This window comes from Chinchilla lanigera, unplaced genomic scaffold (assembly GCF_000276665.1).
Source record: "Chinchilla lanigera isolate Chin_1 unplaced genomic scaffold, ChiLan1.0 scaffold00118, whole genome shotgun sequence".
NCBI classification, from domain to species: domain Eukaryota; kingdom Metazoa; phylum Chordata; class Mammalia; order Rodentia; family Chinchillidae; genus Chinchilla; species Chinchilla lanigera.
In genome coordinates, this window is record NW_004955519.1 from 607,794 (window position 1) to 635,398 (window position 27,605).

Here is a 27,605-nt window from a genome sequence, read left to right on the forward strand (position 1 = left end):
ATGAAATAAAACCATAGACTTCATTACAAGAAATAGAAATCTCGGGGGCTGGGGATTTAGCTCAGCGGCAAAAGCGCCTGCCTGGCAAGCGCAAGGTCGTGAGTTCGGTTCCTGGTACCGGAGAAAAAAACCAAAAAAAAACCCAAAAAAAAAAAAAAAAGAAATCTCATTTATAAGAATGCTACCATTATAATAATTTTTTAAAACACAAGCAGGGATATTCTAAACATATTGAACAAAAAAAATAGAAAAAGGCACCAATGGCATATTTTCAATATTCAGCATTGGAGTTTGCCTGAAATTTATGTTTTAAAATAATTAATGCTATCAAAGTGTATCTCTCTTCAAATAAAGTTAGTTTTCCAAAATATCTTGCACTGACTCTTGTTACTTTTTACTCACAATTTCCACCTTAATAAAACTTTTAAAACTTAGCAAAATACTATATTTCAGCCACAGTACCCAAATGTATATGCCTAAATTTCTAATGTTAAACCTCCAGTCAAAAACAGAGAGTTTAGAAGTAATTCTACCTGGCTTGCTGGATAAAAGACAAATATTCACCATTTCAAAACCTCTACCAGTTCAAACATTTAATATTTTATGGATAAACCATTTTTAGACCAAAACCTTTAGTAGTTTTTGATATCACACCTATTTCTTGTTGAACTCTTCGGGGGATACCGGAGATGGTTTTCCTCCTCCTCAGTTTGCGTCTCCGCTGTAGTACAGATTGTGAATGAACAAGAGAGCAGCGTATACTAGCCTCTCTGTCAAAACCAACTCCTGCAACCCACAAAATAGGTCTCATTAGCTTTAGAAATGGCAAACAAATTTTCATTTCCTTGGAACACAGTGATATTTATTGATTGGAAGTGAGAGAAGAGTTTGGATTAAGCCTGTGAACAAATATAAGGGAATCCTTACTCAGCTCTTATTTAAATTATGCTGCAGTACATTAAGCTTTACTTCTAAATGCAGCATTCCACAACAGCTCAGACTGCCAAAAGTAGCAAGCTAAAGAGGAAACCAGAAGAAAGAGAAGAGAAAAGAACATCAAAAATCACTTTCACACAGAAACGGCTCCTTAAGGATTTATAACCTTTAGTTACTACTATTTACTGATCTATTTCTGGGCTCTCTGAAACTGATACTTTTGCATAGTAGATCAGTAGCCAAGATGTTAACCTGAATTAGTTCAACTAACACATCCTGACCCATTTCTTCATTAAAAGCATCTTTGTGAGTTTTTTTCCTCTCCACCTCCTATGCCCAGACCCTCCCCTTGAGTATACACACACACACACACACACACACACACACTGCTGTGAGGAAACACAACAGTAGGAATTTGTTTTCTAAAATCATCATGTAATTTTGTCTACTTGCTTGTACTAACCAAATTGGACATGTTTTGGTTTGGCACCAGCTGTCCTACAGTGTGAAATAAAGACAGAGGGCAGCCCCCAGATCTGTACTTAAATGGATTCACCTTCTGTGAAAGCTGTAAAGCTGGAATTCTCAAGATTACATCATTTGTTTGTTTTTATAAGTACAAGGAGCCAATCATGCTGTGCATTAGTTTCACCATCTATATATAATCATATCATCAGCACTACACACAGTCCTATTGAAACTAGTATGACAAAGAAGAAGGTGAGGAACTCAAACTCCATTGGGCACAGGCATGTCTCATGTTTTTCAGAGTGAGCTATGTCTCCAGAAACCATAAGGCTATGTTTTGAGTTTGATCATCTCATCATTTAATTGTTAAGCATAAGGCCGAATGGCATATAGAATCTTGGGTCAGCTACATAACAAAGCAGTTGATTTCACAGTGCCAGCAGGGTCCAGAATTCACTTTCAGAAATCTGTATCACATGAATAATTGCAATATCATCATGGAATCCATACTAGTGGAATTCTCCTTTCTTAGTTCCCACTAAAAATTTAAAGCTTTCATTCTAATCTTAATGATTATAATATAGATGGTATACAGAGCAGACACTTTGTGTTATATGGACATCATTAACAATATTCTCATTAAAGCTCTTAAACTCAATATCTAATCTAGGCTTCAGTCTAAGAGTTTCTGAAATAAAGCAGAAGGAAGATCTTCTCTTTTTCCTCATCGCAAGATGATGGCCCATAATCACAGTACTAAATTTGAAAACAAGTTTTTACTCAGAGTGCCAGGAAGGAAGCAGATGCTGCTAATAATCAAATGTTCCCAGAATTGAAAATTAGTTTAAGAGGGTGCCAAAATATTCCATTTTGGTAGCTGAACTCCTCTCATATATCCCATTGAGATTACAAAGATCAGATAAATGCACATCTTTAGAATAATTTATCCTATAAGTTGAATAGGTCATCAGGAAAATAAACTCCCAGCTCATGACTGGCCAATCAACTAGAACTCCTTTTTTTCAATAGGGAAATAATATCTGTCCCAGATCCCTGGTCTCCTTGCTCCCTACTCTTTATGAGAGAAATCTGAGTGGGGTTAATAGTAGCTGTGTCCAAAATGCACTTAAGGGACATGCAATCTTCAATCACATGGTACCAACATGAAAATCAGTCATAATATGGTTGTTTTGAAATTTTCAATATACAAGTTAAAATATAACTACTAGAGATGTTTAAAGAAAGCCCAACAAACAGATCATTTAATTTCTATCTTTAAAAATTATTTGACATACAACTAAGGTTACCAACTCCAATTCTGGAATTTATAATTGCTGCTAATAAACTTTGAAGAAAGGTACACTTAGGCTCCTTTCTACCTACCTCATCTTCAAATTCTCCATGCACTGGAAGAGGAAAGTAGAGCATGAAAGGAAGACAGGCTTGCTGGTTTGAAAATCGAATTTGCCCTTCATCTAGATAGCCATATTTTTAGGTCAAAATCCCTAAAATCAATTCAGAAGCCTAACTGGTCTTCTGAAAAAACCCAACCTTCATCCAAGGAAACATGAAAACAGATTTTTTGAGTTGGGTAACAGGACCCTATTTACAGTTTTAGAACCCTGGGCTTTGCTGTTTTCTTTCTTGCAATGCCACACACCATTCTCATCTGATTAATCACTGCCGCTTTCTCCATTATTTCAGTAAGCTATGGCCAAAGATCTATTTAGTGATTTTTTTTTTAAAAAGAAACTGTCTGTAATTTACATAACATGTGGCCCACCCAAACATATGGAAATTGATGTTTGAACTTTGCAAGAGTGTACTGAACATCTTCAGGGTTGTATTTTGATAAGAAAGGTGTTATTTGTTTACAAAATGGTATTCTTAGGTGATAGACCCAACAGCACAGGGTTTGAATATATTTATTACACAGCATATTCTAACCCAACTGCCCCTAAGGGGGACAAACTGCAAGAAAAAAAGAGAAAATAAAATGATACCAGTGACATTGATGGGAATAATGCAAGAAGAAATCACTTGGGCATCTTGTTTCATCTTCTCCTCTGGCGTTGGAAGAGGTAGTGCTTTGCTCCAGTTGGTCTGCTTGTCCAGTGTAGAAGGGATATTGTGTATTGGGTTTTTCGGCCTCTGCCCTAACATGACATCTGTCTCTTCATCCTCTGGGGGGTGGGACTGCAAACAAAGTACACCGAGATTCAACCATCATAGCTTGTACATAAGCACACCAAGAAGGAATGTCATAATAGATAAGAAAAAATGAAGTCAAAAGTAAGCTTTTAGGACACAGGAAGAATTCCTAGAAATAGTTAGTAAGCACAACTAATTTGTCAATAGTCAAGCCATACAAAAGGAAAAAAAATGGGCCAAATAAACATGCTTTCCAAGTGAAATGAAATTGGGAAGAGAGACCAAGTAGTCAGAAATCCCCAAACTTCAAACTGAAGAAAACTGCCCATCTCTAATCTAGGGAAAGGCTGATTTGCTTTATGGCTCTTTATCTCAGCATAAATTCCTATCAAAAATCTTGAGAGATCTAGATGTATAGGCTGAAAGGAGGAAAATGAGTCAGATGCCTAATGAAAAGGTTCAGAAAATGTACCTGAAGACCTGGTGTCAGGAGACATTCCAGAATCCAACACCTAAAGGCCAAGCCAACCTAATCTAGGAGGCTATTAAAAGGCAAGGAATTAATTTCACTGCAGGAGGACAATTTTTGAAAATTACATTTTAAAAACTCAGCTTCATCAACATTGTATGCACATGGAAAAACAAAAGTGAACAGCACCCCTCCAACTATACTGGGAAATATAAATGTTATTACTGGGGGAAATGATTCAAGTGGGTTTTTTTTCAAATTTAGAAGGATAAAGCAGTCCTAGTTTATTTTCTTTCAGCTTTGCAGTACAAAACTTTTCTTCCAGCTGTGTAGTTAGAGGCTTTTATTTCTATATGACATTTGAAAATTTTCCATCCAAGCCTTTAATAAATATTAATATTGTCTAACTTTTATACCAGGGTTGGTCACCTAGTCCAAATTATTAAAAAGGCACTGTCATGCTTTTGATTTCAGCATTGGGTTTCTAGACCAGATTATTAAAAGACCCAGTTTTTACCACTGAGCCTAGTTTTATTTCTTGATACAATTTGGAGGAAGGTGGGTATCTATATAAAATAAATATTTTTCCTCTTATTCTAGTAAGGTTTAAATAATATTCTGCCTCAAAATCAGGATCATTAAAAATAATTCTCATCCTCACAATTAGAAACATCATGCCCCGTTGACTCATAGGAGTTGCTGTTTTGTCGGATGAACTGCTCTCAAGTCCCCTTAAAGAGTAGATTCCAGAGCCAGTTGTTTAAAATAACCCCCGGTATTTACTTACCTTCACAGAGGTGTCTGCAAAGCCCCCCAACACACCCAACAGGATATGATTCCCCCCTTGGGAAAGATGTGTTCGCCATGAACGCTTTAGTAAAATATTGCAACCTTCTTTCTCTCTTCAGCTTTTGTGCAGATTTCCCAGCGAAGCGAATAGCTCAAATAAAGTTCGAACACAAAAGACTGTTTCCTAGGTAACTTCCAAAAAGAAAAAAAAAAAGTTTGGTGCATGCAGAGAGAGAGAGAAAGAGAGAGAGAGAGAGCTAGCAAGCCAGCAATGGAGCAAGAACAGAGCTAGAGAGAAACCCCCACCACCAGAGGCCTCATTTTGTAGGCGATTCCTTCCTTGAATAACAATGGACTGGGAAAAGACGAAAGGACAGTGACCTGACTACAGGTTCTGACCAGCAGCCAAAAGCACTTTTTATTTAATGGTGACAGGGATAACCGGCTGCCAGAGAATCCTTTTGTCCTGTTCTTTCTCTCTCTCTCATTTTTTAATTTGAAAAGCTGAACCTTTAGAGTTCTGATAAATATAGGGCAAGTTGGAATTTCTTTCCTCGGAACTACAAAGTCCAGGAGCGGCGACAGGTGATACCCATGTTGAACAGAGTTGAACAAATTGCAACTTGGGAGGTGGGGCAGTAAATGGGAAAATGGCCAATAGCATGGGTGTCTCAATTATATTTTATTTAATTCAAGTTAGGAAAATACCACTCTTTAAAATGATTTACAAGAACAACTGTTAGTTAGAGACAAGAGAGTTTGCAATAAAATTAAAGGAGAGAAGGAGAGTGTGTGGAGATAGCAGGATAGGGCTGCAAAGAAATGTTCTCAGAACCAATACCTTTCTACTCCATGGGGCCATGTGGCAACACTCAGTGGGGGAGGGCGAACGGGTGCTGTTAAACTATGAACATGAAATGCAAAAGAAGAAAAAATTAAAAATGTACACACAGTATACCCTGGTTAGGCCAAATCTATGATATCAATGAATGAATATACAGGAGTACCTCCTTTCTTCTTTCTAAGTGAGTCTTTAGTTTTAAGAGGCAACATAAGTAGTAGTCAAGAGCAGACTCTGCAGCTATACTTCCTGACTTCAAATCCTGGCTACTGGGCTTAGTTTTTGTGTGGCCAGGTACAGTTATTCACCTTCTCTAAGATCAGCCTCCTCATCCAGAGTAACATAAGAAAATAATAGCATCTACCCTCGAGGGCTATTTTGAGGATTAAATGAGTAAATGTATATAATATATTTAGAAAAATTCTGGCATTCAATAAGCTCTATTTGTTAGCGCTGGCCACTACTACAACTACTATGATTATCCTTACCCTGTAGCTGTGAAATATATGTGAAAATGTCTTCATAAATCCTAATTTTTCCATCTTTTAGACCTCAACCCCTTTTGCTAATTTGGGAAAGACGGAGTTATTTCCTTACCTTACAGTAATTTTACTTTCTTGTGAACTATGTGGAAGAAAATTTCTTATGTATAATTTCCTCTGCTAGTCTGTTCAAAATGCAGCTCCTGATGCACTACCTTTGAAGACTGGCAAGGTTCCCTGAGTGTGTCTTCTGTGCAGTCCCACAGACCTCCCACACTTCCTTTAACACTACACGGTCACTGTGTTGAGATTCTTGTAATTCTTAATTTTCAAGTAAGAGACACTACATTTTCATTTTGTACTGGGTCTGCAAATTCAGTGGCAAGTCTTGTTTGTACAATAATCTGGTAACTAGTGTTTTCCTTTCAGGATCTAATGAAAAGGATATTGAAACTTTTTTTAAGGAGTTTGGGGTACTGAGGATTGAACCCTCATGAACCCCTTTGAGGCCTCATGGATGCTAAGCAAGTGCTATACCACTAAGCTACATCCCCAGCACTTTTAAAAATTTTTATTTTGAGACAAAGACTCACTAAGTTTTTCAGGCTGGCCTCAAACTTGGGATCCTCCTGCCTCAGACTCTCCCAGTAGTTGAGATTACACATACCATCACACCCAGCAACACTGAAACCCTTTGGAACACTAAACCATATCAGCTTTGGATTCAGTTAGGCTTCTACTATAACACTTAACCTGTAGCTTGGTTTTAATGTGACATAAATTATCCCCAAATATATCTATTAGATTGTAAATTCCTAGGGGTCAGCAGCAATATTAAATTTTTCCTTTTAGTCCTTCATCCAGCAAAGTGCCTCCCCAATGGTAAAAACTCACCGACTGTGTGTGCACTTGAATGATACCAGTTCTGTGTGTGTTTTTTTGTTTTGTTTTGTTTTGTTTTGTTTTTTGGTTTTTCTCCAGTACCGGGAACCAAACTCACGACCTTGCGCTTGCCAGGCAGGCACTTTTGCCACTGAGCTAAATCCCCAGCTCCAGTTCTGCATGTTTTAATAGTGATGAGAAGCCCCTATAAAGTAAGAGGCATGTTCAAGGTATCAGGGGGAAGCAGATAATTACTTTTTTAGTGGAAATGGGTAAAAACAAAGATAGGAAGCCACAAGAAGCCCTTGGTTCCATCAGAGGCTCAGAATGGATGGCTGGTGAGCCGAGTTATTCTTGTTTTTTTCTGGTACTAGTGATTGATCCAGGGCCTTTGGACTAAGCCAGATCCTTAGCAACAGTACCACCACCCCCTTTTTAAATTTTGAGACATGGTCTCACTAAGTTGCCTGGGCTGGGCTTGAACTTGGGATCCTCCTGTATAGCCTCCCAGAGTATTGGAATGACAGGTGTGTGCCACCACACTCAGCTGTCTAGTTATTCTTTAGCCTATGGCAAACATGCATTTGGAGGAAGTGGCACTCCAGGTTTCTGGATTTTAACTGATGAGGTTGCACATTAATCTTTAAGCAGGGCAGATTTCATCTCCTCATGCCCAATTAACTTTGACCCAGATATTATGAAGTCTAACAATTTTGTTGAGTCTATGACTCCCTCACTGAAAGCAGCTGACAGACATGGTAGATGTGGCCTGAGTTCAGAAACTAACTTGGTTGTCTCCTAAGAATCAACCACAGACAATGATGTGAAGGTCTCAAAAAAGACACTGTGGTATGTAGAGAGAAAACCAGTAGGCAAAAGGGAGGATAAAAGTGAAGCCTTCATGGAAAAGGCACCTGCTTCAAGGAAACCAAAAGCTTTGGTGCCTCATGAAAGGATTTTCAAAAAATTACACAGCAGGAAACTGCAGGTCAGAAAACATATAAATGATATGAATATCAATATGCAAAGTTTGGTAGTTTATCATAAATCTAGTTAAGTCAGCTCTCCAACTGAGTATTTTCTTCTAGGAGTAAGGGGTGAGAAGTGAATTTTTTCTGCTCAAAAAACCCTCCCACTCAATTAAACAAACAAGAAGTAATATTTTCAAGTGACTGAGGATGGTCATGACCAAATCCAGAGAGATAGCACAGACTGAGTTTGGGTCACTGATTAAGTCAAGGCCTCCTTGGGTTACACTCTACAGCAGATTATGCATCAGCTAATCAGCCTCTCTACTATTTTGATAGTAGCTCCAATCTCTAGCTTGTGAGGACTGAAACTGGGTATTGGATCTTGGGTGTGGAAGGGTTGGGGTCTTTGCTTTCTCCACCTAGACACAGTCATTCAAGTTCCTGTAGAGGGTCTGCAGACTTAGAGTGTTTATGCTTATTATATTAAAATGGGTTATGGTTTCATTTTTGCCATGAATTACTAACTGCTTTGGTGCAGTATTTGAAAGTGTCCTCTTTCCTGGTGTTCAGTTAAAGGAAGTAAAATTTTTCTGATTAGATTTTTGTATGATGAATGCAATATTCATTCACAGAAATTTTTTTCTAAGTTATCAAAGAAATAAGACTGCAAAAGTGTAACCCTTGGGCGTGTCTTCATGGCCCAGCATGACACTCATTAATGGGTGTGGATGGTTGAGATTCAGAAAATCTGGATGTTGATCAAATTTGTATGAATTAAGTTATTCTTAATAGTTCTATTTAGGTGGATCCCACTGCTTATTCAGAGAAGGACTGATCATTTCTTGTTCATAACTGTATTTCTAAACTTTAATGATGCTCCATAAGTATTTGCTGCACTGGTAGCTCCGCCCATGTACCTGGTATAAACAAACAAATTCCGTCCTTAAGAAATGATTTCTATCCACATACAGTTTTTCAGGACAACCTCCAGGAAAAAGTCTAAGATAACAAAGCATAGAAGGAGATAAGACAACATGAACAAGAAGCACCCAGGAGAATAGATAGTAGAAGTACATCCATAGGGACTCCTGATTCTAGAATTATCACTCACAGTAGGAGTGGCAGTAAATATTGGTTTCTCCAGAATAAATGTGTGGGGAGAGTACTAATAGATCACTCCTTCATTTATTCGTGAGCATTTCCTAGATTAGGGTCAAAATCAGCCCTGGTGGAAACTGTCAGATTCAAAATAATAATAATTTCTCATCCACAGATATATATGTGTTCACTGTACAATTCTTTCAACTTTTCTGCACGATTGAGATGTTCATAATAAAATGTTCTTGAAAAATGAAAAAAAGAGAATAATTTCTCCTCCCTTGGCCAGGCTCCCATCCTGGCCCTCTACCACTGATTTTGAGGGGTCTAAGACTTCAAAATGTTAGAATCAGCCAATACAAGTCATGGTATCTTGTACCCAACAAAGATGTTTGTTTGATGCCTTCACTCCATTTCTGCCCCTGTAGGCCTCATCAGGCCCTGAAATCAATTTTGTAGCTGCTCCTGAGATTGCTTCAACAAAATCCAGAGCTATACAAGGCCAGTATTGAGAATAAAAAAGAACAAACAGTATACTCAAAAATAGTCAAAGAAATTTCTTTGGTGAATGCTGAAAGAATAGTTACAAAACTCAATCTTTCTTCTGGCGTGTATGTGAGAAAAGTTCATTTCTCCACTTTTGTGGATATGAACAAGTATTTCTTCAAAGATTTCAAGATTTCCCCCAATCTGTCTTTACTGCCAGAAGAAAAAGAATAATTCCTTCACTCTACATTTCCCTTTCTTTTAGGTTTCATTTTATATGCTGATGGGGGTTTACTTTGCTTCAAATCTTTCCAAAAGACATCTGTTAAAATCTTGTGGGTATTCCAGCAGGAAATGTTTTGAAAAATTGGCTTCAGTTTGTGATCTAACTGATACCACATGGCATTAATAGCAGTCAACTTTCGGAGCTGATTTATTACTATCATGCTATCTTAAACATGAGAAATATTTACTGGAAACTGGGTGTTGCAGTACATTGGAATACAAGAATAAAACCTTAGGGCAAAGGTGTCCATTGAAAGCCACACTGGTTTCTAGTGAGGTGATATGAGTTTTTGTTGTCACTTTACTACAGGTCTTATTCATCTTTATATCAAGTCCCTGCATTTGTGTGCATAGTATGGCCCATCTGTGAGATGGAAGATCCCCCATCTGCCTCAGATTCTTTTGCGCAGGAGTTTGTGTGTGGATGTGTTGTACATAAATGTGAACGGCTTTGATCTTTCTCAAAGGATTAAATAAGTTTGGCAACTCCTGCTTCACATGTCACTCTTGTTGCTACAATCACATAGCACTTTTATTCCCTTAAGACTATCTCAAAGTCTCCCTTAGGCTGGCACTATGCTCCTAATTCTAAACATGTTTAATAACATCATTTTAAATTCATCCTGTGCTTCTTTCTTCCCTTTTTTATCTCCACTATTCACAAGGCAAACAACCATGGCAAAGCAAAATGAGGTAGAAGTTCAGGGAACACAATGTGTTCTTGTGGTCCTAAGCCTTTCCTCCCCTTCCAGGTCTGTCCTTCATCACTACTCTCTGTCCCAGAGAGCTAGGGCCGTCAGCTTCTCCAAAGGGCCTAAATATAGCACTCCTGACTAGCATTGCGATCCCTAATGCCAAGTGCTCAAACCCTTCACACTGCACTTCTGTGAAGTGAGAAAGAAACCCACGCATGTACGTGTATTAAGATACTGAGAATTCCTCATGGAAAACCCTAGGACTAAATTTCCAAAGCACAATTCCAAACAATGGTTGTGCACTAGAGAAGGAGATATTTGGGAACAGATGTCTACTGAATTCTTTGACCAGTTCATACATTGCCATCTATTTTAAACACCCAAAAGCATAAATATTGTGGCTTTGGAAACATCTTATCATTGTTAAGTCTGCTTTCATAAGTCATATTTTTATTCCTTTTCCCTGTCAAATATACTAGTATAGCTACTACCACTTCCTTGATTCTCCTGAACGGCACTTTGAAAAAACAAATATAGGGCAAAACACACACACACACACACACACACACACACACACACACGCGCGTGTGTGCCAATAAGCATATACAAAGGTGCATAACATCATTATTGACTGGGAAATTTGAATTAAACCTATTTTGATACACTACTGTATACTAGAGAAGCCAAACTAAAAAAGATTAATAATACCTAGTACCAGCATAGATGTGGAACAATTGGAACTGTCATAAATTGCTGAGAGGAGTATATAATGGTATAGTCCCTTTGGAGACTATAGGTATCTAATAAACATATATCTAACCTTTAATTCCCTCTTACATACATAGAAGAGCAATTAATATATTCACAAAAAGCTTTTATAAAATATTTATAGCAGCTTTCTCAGTAAAGCTCAAACAAACAAAGCCCTACAACTAAAATTAACCAAGGTATCTGCTAACAGCAGAATGAGAAACAGATTGTAGGATACTATATTTACACAACGGAATACTATACAGTAATACAAAAGAACATACCATCAATGCATGCAATATTGATCTCAAAAAAAGTCTGTGGGTCAAAAGAAGCCGGACACAACAGGCAGGTGCTTGTTCACTTTTGCATCCCATTCTGTTGGCCAACATTTTGGGTGTGAAAGTCACTCTTAATGACAAAGCTTGAATGACAATGTCATTGGTACAGTTTCACTCAAAGAGAGGCTTTCTGAAAGAAAGTGTGTAATTACAAAACATCTCTCTCCTTTTGATCTCAACTGGAATGGAACAAAAACTCTTAGAATAAGAGAATGCAAGAAAATTTTACATATTTAAAACTTCTAGAGTGTTTTGTTTAATCATGTCCTATTAGTGAAGCATTTTAAACATGCAAAGTATAACAAAATTATATTTGGAGGCATTTGCAGAAAGTAGTCCCCACATGAATAGGAAAGAGGATTACAGGGAGTCCAGGATGGAAAACACTTTGTGCTGCTTGGACAGCTCAGTCATTTATCCACAGGAACCGCTCTTTATTGTCAAGAAGAACAAACGAGGGCCCACTGTGCCATAATCATTGTGAGGCTGATGCCAGTGAGTATCTTATTCATTCTGTGTGGCAAGCTTTGCTAATGAGTGGAGCCACTGCCAAAGGCCACTCAGTTCCATCAATCCTCAAAGGTTGCTGGTACCAAATAAAAGACATGAGTGAGGCAAAGGCAGGCCAGGCTTTGAAGTGCAGGGAAGAAAGAGTCTTTGAACTGCTACCAACAGCACAAACACCCTCACTCAAATCAGATGAGCTAAGCCAGTGGTGTGAGTCAACAGAAGAGCCCAGGGGCAGGGAGATGTTGCCCATTCAGTTCGACTCCCAGTAAAACTTTGCACTGGTAACTCATGCCAGATGTGGCAAAATCTCAGCAGGGTCATACTTGACTACTTGACCTCATCATAGTCAACTTTTTAAAAGTAAAAACAGAGAAGACTTTCTCACACACACGACATGTGCATTTTTCCTTTCCCTTTACTTTGAATACAACTCTATGAATGTTATTATATGAATAGATTCATGTAACCACTACCACAGTCAGGATAGAGAACTGTTCTCTTACTACCAAAACTTCCCCATGCTACCCTTTTATAGTCACAACTGCTACCCACTCCTAACCCTGGTGGCCAGTAATCTTCTCTCCATCACTTTCGTTTTATTTTTTTGTTTTATAAGAATGGAATCATACAGTATGTAACCTTTTGAGATTGGCTTCTTTCACCCAGAAAACTGCCTTTGAGATTTATTCAAGTTATGGACATCAATAATTCATTCCTTTTTATTGTGAGAAGTATTCTATTATCTGCCTATACTTTAAATTGTGTGCATGCAAGAAAATGTCAACCTGAGAATATTCTGTAATGATGTATACAGGCAAGTAATTTTATTGACTGTTCTACAGCCAGGATAATACTTAAAAGAGAAAGAAACAATTTCAAAACTAAACTCTTTTAAACAATTTCAAAACTAAACTGCAGCAGGGAATTTGCTTCTTTCTCATGATATTTTAATATGAACCAGATTCATTGGCTAATGCTTTCATTAGCTATTGTGCTGGTTTTGAAGCTATTGTCTGTCAACTCCAAACCTATTTTTCTGTACTCTTCTCTGTGATGCTGAGACTTTCCAAACATTTCTTTCTTGTCAGCTGCTCCCTATAAAGTTCTGACAGTAGAGGTACAAGAGGAAGATTAGAAGGCTGGAAAAGGAGGAAGGGGATTCCTTGCTCTTGTGATTCCTGTTAGCATCACCCCAGCCATGGACCTTTACCCCATATATGGCAGTTGGTTTCACTTGTCATCTGTTTCCCCATGCCCACAACAAGCCTCATCATGTTGTATAGAGATGCCAGTCAGAGACAGCCATGCAATGCCCCTTTCTCAAAGGTCTACTAGGTCTGTGTCGTTCTGAGATCCTGATGCATTAGCACCACCACTAGGGCCTGAGATTGGCAGCATCCCCAAGTTGGAGGTCTGGTTCCCATCTGCTCTGGACCTTCTGAGCTTTCGAGCTCCTGAGGCACAAGCACCAGCCAGCTATGGCATTTTTCAGAAGTCTGGGTTCTAGTACTGGATGGCTGCTCTAATAGCTCCCACCCTTTCCTTCTGTTCCCCCAGCTCTAAGAGTGTTGGCTTCTTACTGCCACTACTATCTCCATACAATCTCAGTTTCCCATTTGCCTAATCAATCTTATAATAATCTGTATGTCAAATTCTCTCTGTTAAAATAACAGCGTAATTTGTTTCCTGACTGAACCCTGGTTGATAAAACACATAGTGCAAGGCTTTTGCCTCCTGGCTTGCTTTGTCCAAGTCATCTTAAGATCTTATTATTTCTGTTTCCTGAGTCCCACCAGGAAAATATGACCCAGTATGATGTGCTGTGGGCTGTTCACATGATAACGATCTCTGCAGCTTATGTTATGTTGGGGAGAAGAGCTAACATGGTCTCAAAAACAAACTGCTTCTGGTGTTCCTTGAAAACTGGCATAGAGGGAAAAAGAAAGTGCTGTGATCAATCTCCGTATTATTCCATATACCAGGTGCTGTGTTGATTTCCTCTAAGAAAATCAAGACATCAAAACAAGAGCCACATCTAAAGCCACCAGCTATTTTCAGCCAGTCTCCAAGAACCATCCATCTGCTTCAAAGGCCAAGCAGGTCAGTAAAATGGGAGATGTAATAGGTATCACTGTCACTCCTGCAATCTCTTTGAGACTAATATCAACTTCTCTCCTACTACATCAAAAATGGACCTCTAAAAAGCGAGGAAATTGATCCTAAACAATATTTTCATAAAAACACAGACTCTTCTGATCATTTTTATTTATGTGATCAAAACACTTCAATAATTTGGTAGGCTTGTTCAACAATTGTAATCTGACACTCAAAATCCTTCAAAATCTGGTCAGTTGAAGCATTACAGCTAGTACCCTCCATTCTCTCATCCAATGCACTAGCCAAAGCAAAGTATTGGAACTCATGTTTTCCTCCCTCTTGAGGTTCCCTCAGCCTGCAATCCTTTTCCTTTCAGTATTCACATCAAAATTCTACTCTCTCGATAAGCTTTCTTAAAGGCTACCTTTTTCATGAAGTTTAGTCGTACCAGCCCATCCCATATACCATACACAATATACATATACCAGTTAAGTCTTAACACTTTATAGTTAATACAATATAACTGTATTGAATGGCAAAGATTTTGTTCTATTCATTTTGGTATCCTTCTAGTACTCATGAATAGTACATGTTCAGATTCTTTTTTTCAAAATGAAAGAATAAATCAAAGCCTTCAATGGAAGACAGGACATGAAAGGAGGAGATATTGTTTTACAAGTGTAAGATATTTTCTGGAGAAGCAAGCGAAATTTGGTTTGGCTGAGGCCTAGGGTCTAGGCAAAGAGTTTGTGGGAAATCCATCTGAAAATTACATTAAGACTTGATTTTCTAGGATTGTAAAAAACCTGGGGAGTGAGACTTAGGATTTGAATTTATTTCTTTAGTCAGAATAAAGAAGTGAAAGGTTTGGAATTGGGGAAGAATTTGTCTGTGAGAGAACCTCATACCACAGAATTATTCTTAACTGGTTTAAAGAAGAAACAAGGCATATGAGATAAAGAGAAATAGCTAAGATGAAGATAGATAAAGACTTAATTTTGATGGACAGAATCAGTTTTAGAAAGAAGTTCTTAAAACAGGTTACGAGAGTAAGAAGGTACTTACAGAAAAGTTGAAAAAATAGTAGAGAGCTCCCACACAGTTCTACTAACGTTAATATCTTACATTGCCATGGTATATTTATTGAAGCCAGGAAACTAACATTGATAAATGCTATTAATTAATCTAAACCTTCTTGGAATTTTGCCAGTTTTCTCACTGACCTCCTTTTTCTCATCTAGAGTTCAATCCAGGACCACACATTGCATTTAGTTGTCAAATCTCTTTTGTGTCCTTCAATTTCTGATAGTTCCTCAGTCTTTATCTTCTATGACTTGGATAGTTTTTAAGAATACTATCGATTATTTTATGGAATTTCTTTCAATTTGGGCTTCCTGGATGTTTTCTCATGATTAGACTGAGTAATTTTTGGCAAGAGTCCCACAGAAGTGTTTCTTCAATGCACCCTATCAGGAATTCATCTAGAGGAGTGTCTTATTACTGGTGAGGTTAACTTTGACCATTTGGTTAAGATGGTGTCTGTCAGGTTTCTGTAGCCAAAATTACTATTTTCTCTTTAGCCAAAATTACTATTTTCTCTTTGTGATTAACAATTTTGGGGAGAAACTTTACCACTAGGTGATCATCTTCTTTCTAAACATACTTTCACTCAGCTAACTTTAACATCCATTGATGATTATTGTTTGCAAAAATTATTACTGTAGTATTTGGCTACTGATAATCTGTTCCCCTTGATTACTTCTACATTTTTTAGAATTCTTCTATAAGGAAGAGTTTCCTCTTCTGCATTTATTTATCTACCCAATTTATTTATTCATACAAGTGTGACTCATATATATTTATCTTGTTCTATATATTATCATCTATTACCATTTTCATTTATTTTATTTCTTGAAGTGTACCAGATTTGGGCATTGGCAGCTCCTTCAAGTTGGCTTCTGTGCTCTTTTGCCATAATACTAGTTTTGAGAACTTTATTTTCTGGCACCACATGATAGTCTAGGTTTGTATTATACTTTCCCTGACTCAACCTTGGAAAAAATCTTTTCTCCAAGGAGCCCTCCTATTAAAGAATGGTATTTAGAAACAAGATCTAGACAGTAGATGTGCTTCTTGCTAGTACAGTACCTTTGTTCCTAAGGCCCTCTCAGTGACAGAGCCAGGAAATATATTTCTGTATACTCATATGTGTGCACACATATATTTACTTTATATCTAATCCATCTATAGCTATATGTATACATATGAATATGTATATGGATTTATACTGACAGAGTCCAATCCAATGACACAAGGTTCATTCTAGAATTCCTTCTTTTTCATTTTTACTTCGTTTTTCTAAGAGTGAAACACCTGACTCATTACCTACAGTATATTTATTTATTTGTTCAATCTTACTATGCACACATAATACTTTCAAAATTGTAAATTCATTCCCTTGTGAAAAATAAAATTACTAGTTAGAGTTCTTTTTTGTGGTACTGCAAATTGAACCCAGTGCTTTTACACTGAGCTACATTCCTAGCACCCTCACCTTGTTTTTGTATTTTTTTGTACCAGGAATTGAACTCATGACCTCAAACTTGTCAGGCAGGCACTGTGCCACTGAGCTATTTCCCAAGTCCCTCCCACCTTGTTATTTTTTATTTTTGAGACAGTCTCACTAAATCGCCTAGGCTGGGCCCAAACTTGTAATCCTCCACCTCCCAAAGTGCTGGGATTACAGATGTGTACCACCACACCAGCTACAACTTTTTATATAGTCCTTTCTGCTTTTAGCTTTACCCTGTTGCTTCTGTCAGGATAGTTCCCTGGTTAGGATGGGGTTTCAGACCTCCAAGTTACTTAGGAATGAAGAGCTCAAGGTCACCAAGAAGGAGACTGTTTTTTCCCACAGTCAGATTGCCTGCCTCTACAGTTGGTTCATCAGCCTGGAGAAAGAAGAGACCAGGCCTCTCAGCTGGGAAGATTTCCAGCAGATTCCAGAACTTGCCATCAATCCCCCGGGAGATTGGATAATCAGTGTCTTCTTTCTAGATGGTGAGGATCAGGTCAACTTTCATGGATTCATAAGATTGTTGGCTCATTTCTAACCTATTGACAGTGATGCAAAGAACAAAGATGGGAATAGATTGGAACCACTCAACAGCCGGATCAACAAACTACACTTTGCTTTTCAATTGTGTGATCTGGATAAAGATGGCAAGATTTCTCATGGTGAACTGTTAGAGGTATTATATAAGCATGATCGTCAGAATGAATATCTCAAAGGAGCAATTGGGCATCATCACGGACAGGCAGATCCAGGAAGTGGATCACGATAGGAATGGCACCATATCTTTCAACGAATTTGTTAAGGTTATGCAGAAGGTAACATAAAACAGAAAATGAGCATCTGGTTTCTTGACTAAGAAAGGCACTGAGATAAAATTGTCCCTTGCTCTCTAGTACTAAGAACTAGAACATGGGAGTTCCTCTATTCACAAGCCCCACCTCCACGCCATCATGCCCTTTCTCTCAAACTACTACTGCTGCTGTATGATGACCCCAGATACACTTTCTCAGCACAAACTTGCCTTTGGTATAAGCAGTGTTACAGAATGATACTCCCAGTGTCTATCCAGTCTTCATTCGCTGGTTCTCCATTTCCAAAAACCATCTCCCTTGTTTTATTGCTGAATGCCACATCTCCATCGTTCTGAGAAAGTGAGGGTGAACTGCTCTGTGAGCCAGCCAGCCAGGCTCTTTCACTGGGTGTAGACTGTCACCATGCTGCCCCTCCACCAGCAAGGCGTCAACATCTCCTTCAACCCTTTCCATGTGTCCTTTGCTCTTTACTCTCTTTTGCCTGACCTACCCTGTCTTACTCTTTCAGTCTCCCTGATTCTTATTATCCCTCAATACTCCCTCTGTTCTGTGCGGCACCACAAGATATGCCTATTAAACATATTTCTAACTTGGTGAGAAAGTTCTGTAGTCTGATAGCTTTTATTTACTTGCACTCATAAATGGGCCTCTAGGATGTTTTCCCCCTGGGACATTTTCAGGAGCCAATATTTCTCTCAGAACAATGTAAGCATCTCTTGGTTCCAGGCACTATGTTCTATCATCATAGGACAATTTGATGGAAATCTTCTTGGAAGGTGAGACGTTTTGTGACAAGTGTCCAAGGTGGTTTGTCCAGGTCGCTCTATCTCAGGCCTTCGAACCTCCACATACACACGATGTGGCAAGCCTTGTTTCCGCACTGTTGATTCTTCAGAAAGCAGTCGTGTATCTGCAGGTTTGTTGGGAACACCATCACCACCACGAATGACTCTGACAATATGCTTGGGAACTTTCTCACACTTTTTTTTTAACCAAGGAAGCTGGGCACACTGTAAAGTCTCTTGCAGGCACCCCTCTGTGGCACTGTTTCTGCATCAGTGTCATACACAGTGGAATGTTTTTCACCTCGCGTTTCTAAGTAGAGATTACTGCTCAGGAAGTGCTAATTCATTCTTTCCAAGATGTAAAGTTTTCAGTTTTGTGAAAGTTTTTACACTTGGCAAATGACTAGGCTGGAAGCTGTATTGTAGTCTGCTCTTGACAGAGGTAGGTCCAAAGGATTGAGTATATGGTAGCATTAGGTGCCTGGTTACACAGGTATTCAGGCTCCTTGGGTAGGCCACTGCTAATCCCTTAGAAACACAGAATCTAGCATTGGTGGCACAACATGTGGTGGAACGAAAGGCCTTTGAGCAAACCAGAGAAGCTCCTTTGCCAACGTCCTCTACATTTAGATTTCATGATTCAGGCAGTTGACATCCTAAAGTCCATCTATGTAAGTCTCTTCATTCTTGTATCTGTCATTGGCCATCTTTCTTTGATCTATTGGTTACTCAAGGAAAATGTACACTGAATTCATGACGAAGGGAATGGCTAAAGAATTCCAATGCGAAGGGATGGGGAACAAGTGGAGAACCAGAGGTGAGGGTGGCCAGGAAGGATGATTTAAGTATAAATGAATGAAGAATTCTTTTTGAAATATCATTCAGACTTTATGACCAAGCAAGCAATATAACATAGAAATTGTATAAAGGGGAAGAATTGCTAAATAGTCATCTGTTGGCTAGCTCAGAGGCTTTTTGACTCACATATTTAAAGTTGCTAAATTTATGACTTTTACCTTTTTGTTTTTATCATAAACTATTTTAATCCATGGTTGTGACTCATCATTCCATTTAAAATTATATTCATGGATCTATTAATAAGCATTTGTGGTTAAAACAATGCAAAACAAAAATACTGTTTTCCAAAATGATTAAGGTTAGTTATTTCCTTCCCCACCTCCTCCAGGGTGGTTATGTTACTCATTTGTTAGGCTTGTTTGTTACTATCTGTTTTCCACCTAGCATTCTCCTCACATTCTGATTGAGGGTGCTTATTTACTTATGGGGGGTATGTGCAATATTAGTTGGGCTCTAAAAATCTGTGCTACAGAAAAATATACTTAGAAATTAATTGCCCCCCTCAACCCAACTACTTCCTTCCCATTCATCTGTTCTTTCTACCCTACATACCCCCTGCAGGTAAACCAGTGTCATTAGTTTCTGATTTATCCTTCCTGTGCAGCCAATTTTGCTATGCTTGTTTTGAAATTTTGACTTCCTTCCAGTGCAGTTGACATTTTAAGAGAATGATATGAACATAATGTGGATTTTGCATTTGTTCATGCACAACTTCATAGTCATGAGAAACTAGGTAAAAGCAGGAACTGTACCCAGCTGAACTGAGCTGTGTAAGAATACAAAAATCATGTACACTTCAAACTTCTACTAGCTATTCCAGTTCATCCAGTGTGTTAGAAGTCCATCCACACCTGGGGCTGCAATCTTCCTTCCAGTTTCAGATCACTCTCCTCCCCGCATCTTCCTGGTAACTTACAAGCTACAGCCTTTCTGATGCCCACTTCAAAACAGCATCAAGGTTTTTTCTAGGGGCTGGGGATTTAGCTCAGCGGCAAAGCACCTGCCTGGCAAGCGCAAGGTCAATTCAATGCAGTATTTATGCATTTCTTAACCATTTACCGTAGTTCCTATCTGAGTGCGTGTGTGTGTGTGCATGTGAGTGTGTGTATGTGTGTGTGTGAGATAGAAGAAATCTTTGAGTATTGTGCTCCTAACTCAGCTTTCCCTCAAGCCTTTTGGTTTTTATTGTGCAATTTTGCATAGTGTGGGGATTTTCAGAGAGGCACATTGTATTATTGCAGAATTGACTGAAGTTTATTGTGCAAGTAAGTGGATACCATAAGATCTTTAGTATTATGGGTCTAACTTCATTTTACAAAAAGCTTATTGGCATTTTTATTGGAGTTGTGTTAAATGTAAAGTCTTAGGACTGATATATTTCTAATATTGAATCATTCTACCCAAGAATAGTGGATGTCTTTCTATTTGATAAAGTTTAAGTTTGTGTCTTTAGGAAGTACATTAAAGTTTTTCTTATACAGGTTTTGCGGATTTCTGGAAAATTAACTCCTGAGTATTTAATCTTCTTTGTTACTGCTGTAAATAGGGCTTTCTATAACATTGGTCTTCTAATACTTTTATTGCTTGAGTTAGCTTTATCATTGATTGTTGATGATTTTTTCTGGTATAATATCACACTATCTTCAAATAAATACAAATTTATTTCTTCCTTTCCAATTCTTATGCTTCTAATTGATTTTTCTTGACCAATTACATCAATTAATTCTTCTAATACAATGTTAAGTAGTAGTAGAGATAATGAGCATTCTCATGTTTCTCATTTTAGTGGAAATGCTTCTAACGGTTCCCATCAAGTACTAGTGTTTAGACATATATACATATATGTATCTTTACAATCATGTTAATGAAATATCACTCAGTTACTATTTTCTTGAGTCTTTAGTTAAAAAAAATAATGAATTTTATTTAAGGCTTTTCTAGTGTTCATAGAGATAATCATACAGGTTTTCTATTAATGTAGTGTTTATATTAATAGATGTCCTAATATTGAACCAAACTCCTATTCCTGGAATACATCTTATCCAGTCGCGGTATATTAACTCCTTAATGTGGCATTGTATTCTGTTTGCTAGTGTTTAATTTCATGTTTTTGAATCAATAATCACGAATAACATTAGTGTGTATTTATCTTAATTTTTATGGATTGTCTTCAATATGTTTAGGGATCAATGTTATACTTGGTTCATAAAAGATATAGGGAAGTTTTACTTTATTTTCAATTCTGCAAGACAATTTATAGGACATTTGGGAATATATGGACTTTACAGTTTAACAAAATTCCTCCAAGACAGTATCTGGGCCTGGTGGCATGGTTCCTTACTAACTTCTGTTTCTTCTATGGAAATTAACTTTAAAACAGGTCAATTTTGACAATCTTAATTCTTCTAAGAAATTATCCACTTAACTATATTTTCAAATTTATTTCTATACAAAGTAGTTCTTATAAATTAAATCAATTTGTGTTTCAATGTTTATTGCCCTTGTAACTGCTTATTTTGTTTGTACTTTGCTCTCTTTTGCTTTCTTTATTGTTTTGTAGTTTTTCAAACTTTATTTTCATTTGAAATCTTATTGATAAAATAAAAATGTTCAGTGTTGTATATTTTCCTGATTGGTACTTTATTGTACTCCATAGAGTCTGTTAATAGTGTTTTTATTGTCCTTATTTTTAAGAAATTGTGCAACAATGTTCATATTCTTTCTTTCATCCAAAAAGTAACAGATTTTAAAATGTTTAGATGTGAAAGACTTTCTGTGTTTTTGTTAATATCTAGAACTTTTGACCGAACTTAATTGACAAGGAAGCAATCATCCCCTCTCTTTACTTGTAGGAGCTGGGTGGTTACTTTGGTTTTTTTGGTTTTTTTTTTCTGGTACCTGGAATCGAACTCACGACCTCACGCTTGCCAGCCAGGCGTTGTACCACTGAGCTAAATCCCCAGCCCCTGGGTGGTTACTTTGAAGCAACTGTCAGATGTCCAAGACATATTACACTGTGTCGCTTGAAAATTTAATATATGGAATGATTACTGCTTTGGAGTAAATTCCTAGATGTAGAATTGCTGGATCAAAGGGTATGAATATTTAGATTTTTGTCCTCTGGGAAAAGTGTAACAATTTATATTTCCTCCAGTTGCACATGTGAGTATAGATTACAAGCCTTTCATTTGATGGTAAGAGTTTTTTTGTGATTATGAATATAGATTCAGATATTCAGATATTTTAGGCATTGTGCTGAGCACTTTCACATGCACATAATTTAATCAAATTCATATAACATCACATTAAATCTTCAAACAATCCTTGAAAAGTTGAAATTATTATCCCCATTTTACAGACAAAGCAACCAAATCTCAGAAAGACACAAGGACTTTTTCCAAACCACACAATCTGAAAGTTCTATAGCAGCTCAAGGCCAGCCTGAAGTGCATAGCAAGACGCTGTCTCAAAAAGACAAAAAAAAATAGACCTCTGATCTTATTGTTATATCACAAATACCTCAGGTACAAATACATGGATGGCAAATAATACCTTTCATCATTATAAGGCCTAATCTTTATAGAGTGCTTAATATGTCTCAAGTACTGTTCACATGTTTTAGTATATTCAATCCTTAGTGCCAATTCTATGAGGTATTATCTATCCATATTCCTGAGACACTGAAATGATGAACTTATACAGAATTATATAGCTAGTAAGGCAATTTGGCTTCATAGAATATGCCAGTAATCACCAAAATATTGTGTAATAGCCTTCACAGTGATGGGAGATTATATCAGAATCTCATTATGAATATTTTTAGAGGAAGAAAAGATAGCTTACCTAAGCCTCATATATAAAAGGAGAGCTACCATCCTAGTAATTGTCTGTCCAAGAATTTATTTACAAATTTCCTGTCCCTATATCTCCAACTTTTATTTTTTCAGCAATATACAGCCTTATGATCAGAATGCATAGAACCATGTTCTATTCAGGTATGAGGGACAAAATTTAAATGAAAAATCTTCTAGTGAACTTGGTGATTCAAACTCAATTGAAGAAATGAAACAAAATGTTTCCGAGTTATTTAGAAATTCTAAATATTGAGATGGGAAAACTTTCTTAAGTTTACTTAAATGTAATCTAGGATCCTTTCTTTTGATAATTGTTGGATAAATGAAGCACCCTCATGGTTATTCATTATTTTAAGCCTTTTCTTATAGTCTTGCTTTAGTGTTTAGACATTATTAAAAATTATGCAAATTATGAGAAAGGATTTTATTTTTATGTTGTTTCTGTAAATGCTCAAAATTCTTTTGTCTCACCTCCCCCGCAAGGAGAACCAACTTAATGAGCCACAAAACATGTTATAATGAGTGGGAAAATATTTTTAGCCTTTTTATGCAGAAAATGCCTCATTAAAAGCAAATGCTTTGGCAAGCAGATTTGGGCTTAATAAGAACTTCTGTCGAGCAGGGGCCTTTATGACAAATCACAAGCATGTGTAGCTGTTCTAGCTGAAGAACTAGAAAACCCTGAGAGCCTCGTATCCCCCTTCCAGACCCTTGGGCTGTCTCACTACAGTGTAGTGAGTGTAGCATGGCACTCAGCACGCACTTAATGGGCACTGAAGGACATAATGCCTACTGTCTGGCTGTAAATAGGACAAAAGCCTATATATTGTCCAATATGACTCAAGATCTTATCCTGATATGTTTTTTTATGCAGACCGACTTAGGTGAACTCTGTTGTCATCTGGATGTTTGCCATCATGGGACCGGAATATTTTGCACTATTTTGCATATTGAACTAGCTATCAGGGGGCAGTGTCTAGACTACAGATTTAATTTCAAATCAAAACCTCAACTGGTTCTCACACTTTTGTAACATTTTTAGACCTCAGGCCCTAAGCCAGAATACGACAACAGGAGCACAGACATGCAGGCAAGCAGTCTGGGTTGATTTGATGACAGAAACCATAGTTCCTCATCCCAGTGGCATCCGACTCAAGACAGCGTGTTCACTTATCCACACTGAGGCGCCAGAAGGCACCCTTGCGGTGACCTGTTCATAGTGGCTGTTGAGAGTGTGTGCAGGTATTCTGAGCAAGCTCAGCTCTATCATCTGTGGTCTACACAAGCTGAGTTACAATCGCATCCCGCTGGATGAGGCTGAAATCACCAGTAGTGATCATGTCACCAAGACAATATGTTATCCTGGAGAAGCGGCTTCTTTTATACAATGGGAGAACATGAAATAATCATATGATTCTTCTTCAGATGGTAATTTCCCACATCACTGAAGATCTTTCCCAGATTTTCCCACTGAGTCAGCTACACTATCATTTGCTGTAATAATAATAATAACAGTGGCAGTTGCGGTTAACATTTATGAAGGTCTTACATTGTCAGTCAGTCACTGTGCTGAGCTCTGTGCATGCCTTATCTCATTTAATGCTCAAGCCCTGTCAGGTAGATACTATTAACATCCCCATATTCCAGACAAGGGGTCTGAGGGCTGGGTAGGTAAGTAACTTACCCTATATTCTTTAGTTTGTAAGCAAAACTGGGATTTGAAGTAAATTTGTTTTCTGATTTTAGAGTCTTTAAACAGCATGCTTCACTGCATTGTGCAATGATAAACTTAAAAATATACCTGAATCCCTATTCTATTCAAAAAGAAGAGGAATCCCTTTTAGAAATTAAAAGGGGAAACTTTATGTATTCCCAAGTGCCCATGATTTGCTCTTTCAGCCAGCCCAGCTTCCCTCAATGGGAGGGGGAAACTGATTCCCAAGACAAACTCATGTTTGCTGCTGCCAGCCACCGAGCTTACCGTAAGGAAGTGGCGGTCCTTCACCTCGCGCCTCCTCTGGCTGTGAGCTGGAGGGTAGGCTGGCAGCGGCGGAGCAGCTATGGACAGGGGCACAGCAGCTCTCTGCTCTCGGCGATCACTGCGGCTCCGGTGTTCTGACAGGGCAGAAAAAACAATGATAGTGAAATACACTTAGCATTTTCAATTTCTCTGACCCTCCACCGTGAGGAGTATTAGCAAAAGACTGTTTTATAAAAGACTGTTTATTAAAAAAAAAAAAAGGAACTTTCATGAGTCTAGCTAGTTGGCTCCTAACTGAACTTTCATTTACTACCAATATGAAATTGGGAATATCCATTTCAGTGGATCCGGCTCATAATCTCTGTACAAGATGTCTGAGATCAGTGCGTTCATGAGTAGGAAACAAAAGTGGAGAGCAATGGTAGACTTGCTGCCGTGGGTGCCAGAATGGAAGGTAGGCACAGACCTACCAGAGCTGCCTGGCCTGGGTGCTGAAGCCAGCTCACACTGGCTCACGGAAAATGACTGGTATGGATTCAAGAATTTGTGGGAGCTAGTTTTTCAGCTATTGGTACCCGGAAATGGACTATGGTGGGGGAAATTGGCAAGGGCCACATGTTAGGTCCTTTATTTATTTATCTTACAATTTGTTTCCCAGAAAGCTGGTGACTAGCATACCATTGCAGCCGTCTAGGCCCTGTCATCCACAAACTTCAGAGGGCTTTGAAATCCTGGTCTCCCGGAGAAAGTAAGGCAATCCCAATGGCAACATGTGTCTGACTCAATCATAAAGCTACCACTGGGAAAATCCAGGAAATATCTACATGTGGTATGAAGTGGTCCTGACTTCATAATAAGAATATTGAGACAAGATGCTAGATTTGATCCCTAGCACTAGAAAACCAACCAACCAAATAAGCAAACACATGAACAACAAAAAAATCACTGAGATACTAAGAACAGAATTTAACTTTCTGGTGTCTCTGTGCATACTAAGGGCTGCCCCTCTACCACAATCCAGTTTACAGCCATGGCGAGGGCCTGAAATCTCTAAAGTCCCCTTTGTGACCAAGGTACAAACTGGCACAGTCAAGTTTTTCATCTGTCCTTCTACTATTCAAAACGGGTATTATTCAACACATATAGAATAATAACCATAATGTCCCATATCTACTGAGCAACTGCCACATGCCAAAGACCCTTCATGGAAGCTTTCCCCATACCATCTCAACACCCCCAGTTAGTGGGTATTCATGCCAAACAGATTCAGGGAGGGCGAGTCACTGTGGAGCTGTCAGTGGACTTAACTCCACTGTCTTTGCTCTTGAGCACTACTTGACCTCCAGGCACTGTAAGACTCTCACATCTCATTCACTGGAGCAAGGTTTTTTGAACTTGGCATGATTTGATTATATTTTGATTGCATTCTAATTCTTTGCTCATTGAGAGCATAGAATATGGAGTATTTGGCAACTTATAAGGTACTACTTACTTTCTTGCCTGTGCTAGGAAACAGAGTTAATCATGTTGATCCTTTCTGGTGACATCAGATGCCCTTTCTGCGCAGGCCCTATCTTATTCTTATATCGATAAAAATGCCACCTCTCTGTCAGTTTCCTCCCTTAGAAGTTGGCCTCAGGAGGACAGGGACTATCTTTTATTCAGCTTTTGATTACAGTGCCCGTGGTGCCTGTGACATGGGTTTTCTGTAAATGTGTATTGAGCAACTGAAAGAATCAATTAACACTTTCATTAAGGTCTAGTTTTTTTAAAAAATGCATTCCATATTCTACATTCATCTATATTTATAATGGTGCTCTCATTGCTAGGTGCTTCTCTAGGTCCTGCTGCTCATTTTCACAGCTTCTCAAATGTTGGCCCCATTCTTGTTTGGTTTATTTTATGTGCTACACCCAAAGGCGGAACCAAACATGCTCACACTTTCTGATTTCTGCCCATGTCTGATTTGGCTGCCTGTGGGCTTCACTGCCTGAACTTTTGACTTAGTATCTGTGTTAGGAAAGTGTGACGATATTCCACATCTTTCTTTGCTTGGGATTCTTTTGAAAAAATGTTGGCTCCCATTTGCAACCAGAGAAAAATCCTCAAAACCATGTAGGTGGTCTTCGCTACACTGCCTCCAAAGTCAATGTTTATCAGGAAGACATTTAGAGATAAATGTGTTCCTTGTTAAAGTGCCCACCTCCACTGCCACCCTCATTTTTCTCTGCAAGCAGCAGTCTTCCTAAATGGGCAGCCAAATAAAAAGCATTCACATTCTTAGATTTACCAAGAATAGAATACAGGTGTTACTGGTTAGGAGGAGTTTCAGGAAGGGGAGGAATTAGAAAGGAGACAGCAACTCTATTTCCCATCCAATTGCTCCTCTCCCACACTATCTTAAATATATCTTTTCCTTTGCCCTAGCCTGGGAATAGGCAGGCTAGATTAATGGATCCCTAATGATACTTTTTGCTAGTGGTGAGGTG

General features: G+C 38.2%; 1 protein-coding gene and 1 pseudogene across 3 annotated transcripts in view; one reads left to right on the top strand and one right to left on the bottom strand.

Moving 5' to 3' along the window:
* The window catches only part of Nhs (Nance-Horan syndrome (congenital cataracts and dental anomalies)), a 323,137-nt gene that overhangs the window by 11,578 nt on the left and 283,954 nt on the right, over positions 1 to 27,605 (bottom strand). For all 3 annotated transcript variants that reach the window (XM_005409131.2, XM_005409134.1, XM_005409133.2), the window contains exons 3-6: positions 25,117 to 25,250; positions 5,655 to 5,717; positions 3,408 to 3,600; positions 655 to 786 (exon numbers count right to left, since the gene is read on the bottom strand). In XM_005409131.2, coding sequence (XP_005409188.1) covers positions 655 to 786; positions 3,408 to 3,600; positions 5,655 to 5,717; positions 25,117 to 25,250 — 522 coding nt within the window. The remainder of the gene's footprint in view (positions 1 to 654; positions 787 to 3,407; positions 3,601 to 5,654; positions 5,718 to 25,116; positions 25,251 to 27,605) is intronic.
* Positions 17,092 to 17,682, top strand: LOC102028122 (annotated as a pseudogene).